Source organism: Carassius auratus, chromosome 27 (assembly GCF_003368295.1).
Source record: "Carassius auratus strain Wakin chromosome 27, ASM336829v1, whole genome shotgun sequence".
In the NCBI taxonomy this organism is placed as follows: domain Eukaryota; kingdom Metazoa; phylum Chordata; class Actinopteri; order Cypriniformes; family Cyprinidae; genus Carassius; species Carassius auratus.
In genome coordinates this window covers 3,147,851-3,161,090 of record NC_039269.1, presented here as the reverse complement: position 1 = coordinate 3,161,090, position 13,240 = coordinate 3,147,851, and the positions used below count along the sequence as shown (strand labels likewise).

The window sequence follows — 13,240 nt, the reverse complement described above, 5'->3', positions numbered from 1 at the left end:
AACTTGAGAAAACAACCATCAAAAACACAATGAAACTCAAAGAGCAAACCTAAATAAAGGTTTGGTTTAACATGAAGAAATTATGACAGAAATATATTAATATTGAGAAAAACTTGAGAAAACTACCATCAAAAACACAATGAAACTCAAAGATCAAACCTAAATAAAAGTTTGGTTTAACATGAAGAAATTATGACAGAAATATATTACTTTTGAGAAAAACTTGAGAAAACAACCATCAAAAACACAACGAAACTCAAAGAGCAAACTAAAATAAAAGTTTGGTTTAACTTGAAGAAATTATGACAGAAATATATTAATATTGTGAAAAGCTTGAGAAAACAACCATCAAAAACACAATGAAACTCAAAGAGCAAACTAAAATAAAGGTTTGGTTTAACTTGAAGAAATTATGACAGAAATATATTAATATTGAGAAAAACTTGAGAAAACAACCATCAAAAACACAATGAAACTCAAAGAGCAAACTCAAATAAAAGTTTGTTTTAACATGAAGAAATTATGACAGAAATATATTAATATTGAGAAAAACTTGAGAAAACAACCATCAAAAACACAACGAAACTCAAAGAGCAAACCTAAATAAAAGTTTGGTTTAACTTGAAGAAATTATGACAGAAATATATTAATATTGAGAAAAACTTGAGAAATCTACCATCAAAAACATAAAGAAACTCAAAGAGCAAATTAAATAAATGTTTGGTTTAACTTTAAGAAATTATGACAGAAATATATTAATATTGATAAAAACTTGAGAAAACTACAATCAAAACTTTTGTAAAACTACCATCAAAAACACACTGAAACTCAAAGAGCAAACCAAAATAAACGTTTGGTTTAACTTGAAGAAATTATGATAGTAATGCATAATTATTCCATACTAAAATCTTCTTCTCAAATAAAGTAGTTATAACAGTGATCATACACCAAAAGGAATATCATACCAACTGATATTTCATCCTTGCTTTAATTTAAATAGTTCTTTTGTACAGCATCTTATTTGACAGAAAATACTAATGCAAAGGTTTTTTTTTTTGGTAATGAATTTATTTATTTATTTTAGTTTTATTATTTCATTTCATAGCCGGGACTTAGACTCACCATATGTGTTGTTCCAATTTCCCTCATTCATTGCCATTACTGATGGTTTTATACAATCTTTTGATCAGAAAGATATTTTACCAATCTGTGAACGAGATGGTTGGCAGGTGGTTGGATGTCCAGGTGTGGTAAAGAGACTCTTGTTGGCTTTAATTATGTGATGAGTGTGTGCTTGGGTGGAGAGCTCACTCAAATGAATATTCAAATTGTTTTCATGAATATTAATGGGCCGTTTCCACATATTTGCTTATAATAGTGAGAGCTGTTATGGTGAAGAGGCTTATGGCCATTTAGAGATATTTGGATGTCAAAATGGACATTGGTGAGACAAACAATAGGTTTCACAGCAGTTCTGCTGATTGTCTGGTGTAGCAACCAAACCTTGATAATTAGTGAGGACATGGGAGATAATTATTACATTTATTAGCTTTGCTCATGAATATTAATAATATTTAGATTGTTGTGGACTGTAGGTCAATGATGAAGTTTTTTTCATTGATTTGAAAATAATATATAAATATTGACTAATCTAGAGGATATTCAGTCTATGAGTGTTCAATCACTCGTCTGCCACAATGATTTACATTTATAGATTTTAACAGCAAATACTGACATATGCTTTTATTTGTGATGTAATTTGATCTATTAATGAGTTCAATACGTAAATTAATACGATATTAGATATAAGAATATAGTTAAAAAGTATAATATTTATTTTTAAAAATAAAATTTAAAGTCAGTGATTTCTAATAGAAATATAATATATTATGTGAATTTACTATAAATAAATAAATATAAAAATTTATATATACACACACACACACTATATATATATATTACTATGTATCATTTTTTTTAATATTTAAACACATACTGTATATAATTAATTAATTATAATTTATATACAGTACTGTACATAATTATATTTTTTATTATATTATATTATATTATATTATATTATATTATATTATATTATATTATATTATATTATATTATATTATATTTTATTATAATTTAATTAAGTATAATATAAATCTCCAAAAAAAATGCTAGAGAGATTTTGGACATCTCTGAACTATTGAAAATAGTTTTAAGTAATGTTTGCTGTGCCTCAGGCTCACAGTGCTGCATTAATTAATTTGGTAGATTCACTTCATCCGGCTCTTGAATACCTTATGTGAGAAGCTATAGAGGGAGACGTGTGTGTGTGTGTGTGTGTGTGTGTGCCACTTCAGCATTCAGCATCTGCTGTGATCATCTCAGGTGGTGTTTGAGCTCCAGCTCTTATATGTTGGTCTCCAGTCATTCTCTCGTCTTTCACTCTTGTGTTGAAGGATATCTCTCTTCTAACTGGCTTTTCCACCTCAGACAGACGCGAGACTCGAGACGGCTCAGTATGGTTCAGACCAGAGCCTTCACGTCCATGAGGATTGATTTAGCTGCTGGTGTTATAAGCAGCAGCACTTTCACAAACGGATGTCTCTGGCCGGATTTGACCTTCAGTGTTACAGCAGCTGTCAATCACACGAGGCCTGTGGGCTGAACTTGACACGACTGAAGCACCAGCACTGTGTTTTAATACATGGGTCTGCTCGGAGTGATAGTAAAAGATTAGATTAGATTAGATTCATCTTTATTGTCATTGCACATGTAAGGTACAAGACAACGAAATGCAGTTAGCATCTAAAATAGTCATGTGACACATCATATCCAGCGCGTTTTGGTCTGTTTCAGCTTGACTGTAATAATAATAGTATTATATAAAAAACTATTATTATTATTATTATTATTAAACCCAGCAATAAATATTATTATTATTAATTAAATATTATTAACTAAAGCTATTTTTGTATTAAATATATTATAATATAATGTTAGGAATTATATTTAAAACAACAACAATAAAAATAATTTATAGATTTTTATGTATTATTAATATTACTGTTAAATACAAATATTAAACAAAATAAATAATGTTACAAATGTAATATATAACAAATTGGTATTTAAAGAAATAATATAATATGAATAATATATAGTTTTATCATAAAATAAAACTAAAACATAAAAGTTACGAAATATAAAAATTTAATATAAAACATTTAAATATTAAAATAAATAAATGTATTTCAGATAGTTGCTTATGCATTTTTTTGTCTTGAAGAACTAAAATAACTGAACTGAAATAAACTGAAATAAAAGCGTGTGTGTGTGTGAATAATGACAAAAACAGCCATATAATTGTTAATTTATGAAATAATTATTTAACTAAAATGAAAACATTTTAGTTATATATATATATATATATATATATATATATATTTTTTTTTTTTTTTTTTAAGCTAATGATAGTGTTCTAAAATAAAGAAATACAAATGAACATAATATATACATAAGATCATAAGATCAAGACAATTCCCTCCAGAGTATAAACATCGTATTGTTGAAGTGTGATATTTGAATCTTAATAACAGGGTTTTTGTAGTAATTATGAGTGACGTGTTAGTAATATCTTTGAAGTGTTTTGAGGAAGAGTCCTCTGCTGCTGTTGTGATAATTTGCAGCTGTATAAACACAGAATTAAATCAGTCTGCCTGATGGGTAATTGTTTATCGTAATTATCGAACTCACACAGAGAGAGTTTTCTCTCTCTTCGTGCAATATTTGCATGTCGCTCTTTTAAAAATCACCTCGAATATTTGCAGTTGCCCTCTTAACCTCACAAAGCAATTATATAGTGGCACATATTGTTCTCTGTGTATCCCATCATGCACTGCTGGTGTGACCTCAAGGATGTGGCTCATTTGCATGTGTGGTAAAAACAACACAAGGAAGCAATTAGGGCCGAAGGGACAGTGTGCTGCTGTAATGAAGGAACACAGGCCTAACAGAGGAGGGGGCGTGGCCTGCGGAGCGAGAGGATGATTGGCATCTGCTTGCAGCACAGTTGCCATGACAACAGATCCTGATTGCATCCAAGAGAAAAGCATTCATGATGCCCATCAATATAAGACACAGGGTGGAAAAGACAGACTAACAAAGATTTAGAAAATAAATATTTAAAGCTGTTTATGTTCAGTATTCATGCAGAAAGATTCCCAGCAATATGCATACATATATATATTAAATACATACACTACATTTAGTAAAGACACATTTGTAAAGTACACTTCAAAATTTGAAATCAATAAGATTTTTTTTTTTTTAAAGAAGTTTCTAAAGATTTATGTTTTGACCAAAGAGTGAAAAATGTATCACTGTTGTTTCAAATTGTAATATTTCACAATATTATCAAATAAATGCAGCATATAGAGCATGAGAGGCTTCTTTAAAAAGTGTTCAAAATTTTTAACAGCAGTGTAAATATAAATATAAAGTACATAAATAAAATACATCTATTATGCATTTTTTTTTCAATTCACATTATTCACAAAAATGTCCTTTTCCATCCTCTATTTTCATTGTACTATAAAGAGCAACAGAAACATTCTCCTACAAACGTCTCTCTATGGTTTGCATGGATGAAATAATGTTTGCAGTGACACGAGTGAGAGTAAATGATGACTGAATGTGTGAAAGACTGTGTCTTTAAATGTAAAACACGTATATATGACCTTGATTCTGTGAAGCCACTTTCACACACGGGTTTTTTCTGCCCGCTGCGTCTTCGATTCTCTCTCTGTCTGTTTGTATAAGGTGAGGTTAGATTGTCCCAGTGAAACTCATTCAGAGCTGTATTAGAATGAGCCATTGCTGGAAACCCATTACAAGCATCAGTGATCCCACACACACACACACACACACACACACGGCTGAGGCTGAGGTATGAGTGTGTGAGGAGGAGTAATGAAGAGAGACTGTAGAGAAAGCAGGACTGAATGATAGTGTTGTGTTTAGACGTCAAACGTCTGCTTCACTTTGCAGTTTATTCTGCTGAAGATCTGCCCACTCAAACTGATTGACATGGAGACTGACCAATCACAGCTCATCTTTCATCTGCTGTTTAGGTGTGAACCCACAATAATAAACCAGCATGCTGCAACATGTCTGAAATCATGGAAAAACATTCCTACATTTGCTGTTGCTCTAGAAATGATAAATCCTGAAGGTTCAACATGCGTAAGTTTATTGGAATACGTTCTTTAACTTTCAGCTGTTTCTTAACAGTTTTAAAGATTCTGAAGAGTTTTTGCAAAAGTGCTTTTTATCTGGTTTTATGTGAACATTCTGAAAATAAGATACAGTTACTTTAGTTTGAGATATTGAAATTAAGATATTTCTATAGTTTATGCTGAAAACAAGAACACATATTTTTCTGACCCCACTGGGAGATGTTAGTTTTTTTATGAGTTAATTAATTTTGCATCTGCAGTAAATTTATTGTGATTTAAAATTGTTTAGATATTTGGCCTGGAAGACAAAAAAAAAAAAACTTTTTGCTTTGTAATTCTTCTTATAAAAAAAGATATATATATATATATATATATATATATATATATATATATTTTTTTTTTTATTTAATAATTTAATAATAACAATAATAATAATAATTATTATTAAACATATTAACCAAAATAAAAAATATTGCAATATTTAGAAAAAGTAAGAAAAATAATATACTACTACTTCAAATGTTAATAATAATAATAATAATAATAATAATAATAATTATTATTATTATTATTATTATTATTATTATTATTATTATTACATTATTATTATTATTATTATTATATAATTCTAAGTATAATTATTTTATAATTATTAAAATTTAAATGCTAATATTTTTGGCTGTCTTAATTTCTTTATTTTCAAACATTTCAGCATTCAGCTCTTTAACCTTCTCTTGCATATATATATATATATATTTAAATCACAGCCTTCATGATCTGATAATCACACTGAGCCATATTGCAATTAGATTTTATTTATAACACACCTAAACAGAATTTAATACTGCTGTGTAGTGCTGTCTAAACCAATCCTCCCTGTTATTACTGCTAATATTAGTGTTCATGGTATCATGTTGGCAGTGAGTTTTGCATCAGGTAAAGGTACAGATCTCATTTAGGAGGTTTTGAGCCTCGCTGTCGTGTGTCTAACCTCTCTTTAGGGCGTTCAGGACTCGCCGTGGCTGTGTGTGCCAGCTTTATAATCACAGACAGATTGTGATGGATCACCTCCAGAGCGTCACTGTGTGTGTGTGTGTGTGTTTTCTGTTTAACAGCGGATGACAGATGCAGCTGTCTGCACGGAGGGACGTGTCTTCCTCACGGAGAGGGTTTCCGCTGCTTCTGTCCGCAGGGTTACGCAGGAGAGAGCTGTGAAATCGGTGAGCAAATCCAGAGTTAAAGCAACAGTTCACCTAAAAATAAAAAAAATTGTAAAAGCTTATTCATCCTCAGGTCATCGGAGATGGAGATGAGTTTGTGTCTTCATCAGGTTTGGAGAAATGTAGGCATTGCATCAGTGTCTCATCAATGGATGCTCTGCAGTGAATGGGTGCCGTCAGAATGAGAGCTGATAAAAACATCACAGTAATCCACACAGCTTTTGTCTTCTCCAGATGTTAGCTGATGGACTGGAGTGCTGTGGATTATTGTGATGTTTTTATCAGCTCTCATTCTGACGGCACCCATTCACTGCAGAGCATCCATTGATGAGATAAATGATTTAAAAGTACTTCACTAGCCACTAATATCTGGAAACAACATATGAAATAACATAAACCAAAAAGTCTGGGAATCCTTAATCTAGAAAAGAGTAATTAACACCAAAATGTCTAAAATCTGATTTTGTTTTTTCAGTCCTTAACCATTATGAAGAACTGAAAAGGCCATTAAAAAATCATTAAACGTAGCTGTTACAAAAGAAAGTGTGTGTGGATAAATGTTGGAGAGTCACATTCTTGTTACTTAAATTTGTATTTATAATTAGAGGAAAAAGTTTAATATTTTTTTTAGCATTTTATTTATATTTTGAGATGTTTAGGAGAAACGGAAATAGACACAAATGATCAATATCAGTGTATTTTTGCTATTTTTCTTAAGCTTTTGTCTTTTATTTATTTATTTATTTTTTGGTTTTCATTTAGATTTTACGTTAAGGTTTAGTCATTTTATGTGTTTTTGTCTTTTTTTTGTCTATTTCTATTAAGTTTTCATTTTTCTGTACTTATTTTGGTTAGTTTCTATGTTTCTAACATTTTCTAGGTTTCACTCTACTCAAATAAAGAAAAAAAAAAGAGATTCAAACAATTGTTGAGATGTCTTCTGATGAGATTACTTCTCTCCTGAGAAAACTGGAAGCTTGATGTAGCTTCTTTCAGACGTATTTCCTCTGAATAAAGCCTCTGTGTTTAACAAATCCAGTTACTGAGAAGGATTGTGGCCCAGCTGTAATGTAGAGAAGTCAATACTGAGGTCAGAGGTCAAGCAGTCCATCATGTGAGACACATGGGTGGACGTTTGTGGGGTCAAAGGTCAGGGAAGGCTGACAGGGTTTATGTGACCTCTTCACATTTACTGCAGTGTGTTCAGTAACGACAACAATGAGATGAAGGCCAGTGCTAACTCACTTTGTGCCTTTCTTATGATTAAATGACAAACCTAGTTGCTTTAAATTAGCACGCTGGGTTTGGTAACAAACATTTCTACTAGATTTTTTTAGCATAATAGTTCATCTCTTTCTTCTGTGAAGCACAAAAACAGATGACAGTGTCTGTCTGTGTTCGCTCTCATTGTGTGGAAATGATGTCTCCTTTGTGTTCAACAGAAGAAAGAAACCCTACACTGTAAAAAAAAAAAAAAAAAAAAAAAAAAAAGATTATGATTTAACAGTAAAAAAACTCTTTTTGTTGTTTTTGATTATATTTATTATTATATTTTTGTACTTTGATTATAAAAAATATATATATATATATATATATATATATATATATATATATATAATTATAATAATATATATCTGATAATCTTTGAAATATATAATTATATATATATATATATATATATACAATATATTAATATATTGTCATTTATATATTATATATATATATTATATATTGTCATTTATATATTAAAAATAATATTTTTTATCGGTTCTGTTTTGTGTAAATAAATTTAGAAATTTAGAATTTGTTTTATCCCTTTTTAGTTAGATTTGTACTTATTTTTTAATTGTGTAATTCTTCAATAATTCCTTTTTTTGCCTCAGTGGCTCATTATATTTACATATGGTAGTAAAATTAGTATTTTTGTAAAAATAAATTGAATATAAAATCAATATATCAGTCAAATATGTAAATTTTTTATTTAATAAAAATCAAAAGCAGTATAACAAATGCTCCCCTAAACATACTTTATAATAAAAAATATTAATAAATAAATATATATACATATATATATATATATATATATATATATATATATATATATATATATATATATATAATTATTTTTTACACCTTGCAGAGAGATCTATAATTGTCTTGAAAATAATGTCTATAATTACTGAAAAACTTGATTGGAAAATCCACTTAATATTAAAATGTCTTTGTTTTGCTGTATATCGTAACTTACATGAGTATAATAGTTAATAAATTTCAATGTACTTGTGAAATATGATCTTGAGAGGCTTTCTGAGACTCATTTTCTTCCAGTCTCATTTAAAGCCCCATGAAATGATGCGATGAACACGACGCATTAAGTTCCTTAAAACAGCCTGAGCTCAGAATACAGCCTTCCCATGATCCTCTGCTCATCTGATATCCGCTTAAAGCCTAAAAACTTCAAGAAGTTCATGAGCAGCAGTTTGGGACTTTGTGACTGACGCGTTACACAAACTTTTAAGACTTCCCACTTTATCTTTTCAAGCTCTTCTGATGACAATTTTTTTTGCGAGGGAGGCTGACAAACGCCGAGCCTCAGAAGTGTTTGCTATATTGGGAAGCGTCTGCGTTAATGTCTCCAGATCTGCTGCTGAGTAATCCCTGTATGGAGCTGTAAAGAGCTTACACAGGCCTGTTGACGGACACTAAACTGTGCTAAGAGCCTCGACATCACTGCCGACTCGCTTTAACCCAGATATTACTGCTTTATGATCTACAGTCCAAACAGCAGTCACCCAAAAATGCTTCATTTACTCGCCTCATGTTGCTTCAGACCTGCTCTTTTCCATGCAGTGACCCCGATTGGACAGGGATTGATTCTGTTACAGTTAACCATTTAGTTATTTTGTGTTTTGGGGCTGTTTCATATTTCAGATGTGGATGAGTGTCAGTCGAACCCCTGTGAGAACGGCGGCACCTGTATCGATAAAGAGGACTCGTTTGTGTGCCTCTGTTTGCCGAGTTACAGCGGAGACCGATGTGAGAGAGGTGAGACGCTCAGAAAACATCCTTTCCTGCAACACCACATTCCAGTGGCTCTGTGATTGTCCTGAGGAGAAAAGGGGAGTGGCCCAGACCCTTTTAGCCAATCAGAAACACTTCTTTGCCTGTCAATCTTTCTGAAGTCTTCGGACTTATTTACTAAAGTAATAAATTGCTTATGTAGGAATATGGCGCATATATTCTGCATGCATATTAGCATTGTGCAAAAATATGTCAAAGTAATATATTGCATAAAACAATATGCAGGCGTTTCTTGCATATATTGCATATGCATATAAATATGCATATTTGTATGATGCAAAAAAAATGTCAAATTGACATTTTGCACATATTGAACATTCACAGTATGCAGAAATCTTTCAAATTAATCTAAATCTAAATCTAATATACTATCTTGCATTTTGCGTATAGATATTTGCATATTTGCAAAATAAGTAAAATCAACATATGTGACCCAAAAATACATTGTATGGGTCAAAATTATTTTCGATTTATTACCGATTTTTCTTTTATGGCAAAAATCATTAGGATATTAAATAAAGATCATGTTCCATGAAGATATTTAGTAAATTTCTTACCTTAAATATATCAAAACTTAATTTTCGATTAGTAATATGCATTGCTTAGAACTTCATTTGGACAACTTTAAAGATGATTTTCTCAATATTAAATTTTTTTTGCAACCCTCAGATTTCCAGATTTTCAAATAGTTGTATCTCAGACAAAATATTGTCTGATTCTAATGAACCATACATTAATGGAAAGATTATGCATATTTGCATTAAGCAATGTCAGTCAAATTCATACACTGCATATGCTGTATAATCTTGCATTTATTGCATATGCATATTTAGAAATTTACATATTTAGTGCAAATATCAGCCAAATTAATATAATAGCTATGCTATAGAGTATATTTGAATTGTGCAAAAATAAGTCAATTGAATGTATTGCATATGCATACTCACTTGCAAAAATCAGTCAAATTAATATATTTCATATGCAATAATGATTTTTGTAATAATATATTGCATATGCATTTTCACACTTAGCAAAAATCAACCAAATACTGCATATGCAATATCAGTCAAATAAAGTACAATAACAATACTAAGGTAGTCAGCTAGTAATATTGGCAAGGAAAACAAGCTTTTGTTCATTCCTCTCATTAGTGTTGTACATTGTTTGTCAGTGTCTCAGAGGTGTGCTGTGCATGTTGACTGCTCTCTCTCTCTCTCTCTCTCTCTTTGTGACACATTGTGTTGATCTCAGTGGTTTTGCAGACTCATGAGCGTCGCTCGCCCTCCTCTGCATCCTCTGATGACAGCGACTCTAACGATGATGCATTACTGCTAATAATGGCACAGTGTGATGTCACAGATGCATTATTTGGTGGATGCTTCATCAGAGTTATGATGCTGTAGAGATTTAGATAGTGTCTGCATCTGATGGACATTCGTTCCACAGTCCATCGGATGCTTGTGTTTAATATGGGATGTTTTCAATATAGTGCAACAGGGACTGAAAATTGGAAAATGTTTAAAGTTTATAATGACACAATATATTTTTTAGCTTCATGTCTCTCATATCACTCCACACGTTTGTTTCAGTGTTTCCTCGAGACTTAATTACATCTGTGTGCTGCTTTAATAGCAGGTCCCTGGTGGTCTTCATTCAGACTCACACACACACTGCAGGTAGAGGAGGTTTAATGTTTCGATGAATGGATTATGGGATTGCAGAATAATAAACACCATAAATTCTGAAATGATTAATGTATATGAAAACACGCCTGATGCTTGTTTAGAAAAAGTATGATGGCGATACTGTGTTCATCAGTGTGTTTTAGTGTCGTTGGTATAATATAGCTTATTAATATTTCAGTTTAGTTTTTTGTTGACATTTTTGTTTATTATTTGTTGTTTCTGTTGTTTCTGTTGTTTTAGATGTCTATATCGTTCATGTATTATAACATTTTATCTCACAATTACGATTTTTTTTCTCAGAATTGCAGATCAAGTTTAAAATTCTCACAATTTGGAGTTTACAAATTGCAATTTTTTGTTTACATTCAGTTTTTTTTAATAGTTTTTTTTTCCAAGTAAGAAATTAGAATTGTTTGTGTGTTTTGTGTGTGTGTGTGTTTTGGTGTGTTTTGTGTGTGTGGGTGGTGTGTGTTTGGTGTGTTTTTTGTTGTTTTTGTGTGTGTGTGTGTGTGTTTGTGTGTGTGTGTGTATGTTTGGTTGTGTGTGTTTTGTGTGTGTTTGTGTGTGTGGTGTTTGGTGTGTGTGTGTTTGTGTGTGCGTGATGTGTGTGTTTTTTGTGTTTTTGTGTGTGTGTGTGTGTTTGTGTGCGTGTGGTGTATGTTTGGTTTTTGTGTGTGTTTTTGTGTGTGTTTGTGTGTGGTGTGTATGCTTGTTTTTGTGTGTGTGTTTTGTGTTGTGTGTGTGTGTGTGTGTGTGTTGTGTGTGTTTGTTTTGTGTGTGTGTGTGAGTGAGTGTGTGTGTTTGTTTGTGTTGTGTGTGTGTTTTGTGTGTGTTTTTGTGTGTGTGTGTTGTGTGTGTGTGTGTTTGTGTGTGTGTGTGTGTGTTTGTTGTGTGTGTGTGTGTGTGTGTGTGTGTGTTTGTGTGTGTGTGTGTGTGTGTGTGTTTTCCGGTTGTGTGTGTGTGTGTGTGTGTTTGTGTGTTGTGGTGTGTGTTTGTGTGTGTGTGTGTTGTGTGTGTGTGTGTGTGTGTGTGTGTGTGTGTGTTGTGTTTGTGTGTGTGTGTGTGTGTGTGTTGTGTGTGTGTGTGTGTTTTTCCGGTTGTGGTGTGTGTGTGTGTGTGTGTGTGTGTGTGTGTGTTTGTGAGTGTGTGTGTGTGTGTGTGTTTAATCCCTAAAGTGACAAATATTGATCTTTCAGTATAAAGTTATTTTATAGTTCATTTCAGTTCATATTTCTTTTATCTCACCTAACACTTTTCTTCAGAAGCTCTCGTTTCAGTTTTAACCAACTGTAACATCTCTGTGGGTGATGTCATTTCCTGTCTGCAGACACAGAGGGCTGTGAACACGGCTGGAAGAAGTTCCACGGTCACTGCTATCGTCTGTTTCCTGGCAGACACACCTGGGAGGACGCAGAGAAGGACTGCAGGGAGCACAGCAGTCACCTGACCAGCGTCACTTCCTCCATGGAGCAGGACTTCCTCAACGGTGCGGCAGATTCACAATAAACATAACAACTTAACATCTTACATCACGGTATCACGCTCTTGTTTTTCAGGTCTGGGTCATGAGAACGTCTGGATGGGGCTGAACGATCGTACCGTGGAGGAGGATTTCCAGTGGACTGATGGGATGGATGTTGTGAGTCCCAGATTCCAGATTCAGGTGTCCGTGCACGTTCTTATTCCAGAGACATAAGGTGTGTTCCTCTCTCAGGTGTACGAGAACTGGCGTGAGAATCAGCCGGATAACTTCTTCGCAGGCGGAGAGGATTGTGTGGTGATGATCACCAGAGAGGACGGCAAATGGAACGACGTGCCCTGCAACTACAACCTACCCTACATCTGCAAGAAAGGAACCGGTGAGAGACTCTGGATGCATGCAATCGATCAGATGTGACAGTAAAGATGTTAAAAAATTGCTGTTTCTTTTGAACTTTATCTCCTTTGTGTGAATCCTGAAAGAATCAAATGCATCCCAGTTTCTGCAAAAATTTTGAAAATGTTTCTTGAGAAGCATATA

The 13,240-nt window shown here is 32.4% G+C and overlaps 1 protein-coding gene across 1 annotated transcript in view; it reads left to right on the top strand.

The window, feature by feature from the left end:
• LOC113046232 (neurocan core protein-like) overlaps window positions 1–13,117 on the top strand; it is a 53,195-nt gene extending 40,078 nt beyond the window's left edge. Inside the window, exons 10-14 of the mRNA XM_026207176.1 lie at window positions 6,350–6,454; window positions 9,386–9,499; window positions 12,548–12,706; window positions 12,777–12,859; window positions 12,935–13,117. Coding sequence (XP_026062961.1) covers window positions 6,350–6,454; window positions 9,386–9,499; window positions 12,548–12,706; window positions 12,777–12,859; window positions 12,935–13,117 — 644 coding nt within the window. The remainder of the gene's footprint in view (window positions 1–6,349; window positions 6,455–9,385; window positions 9,500–12,547; window positions 12,707–12,776; window positions 12,860–12,934) is intronic.
• Window positions 13,118–13,240: the final 123 nt, after the last annotated feature.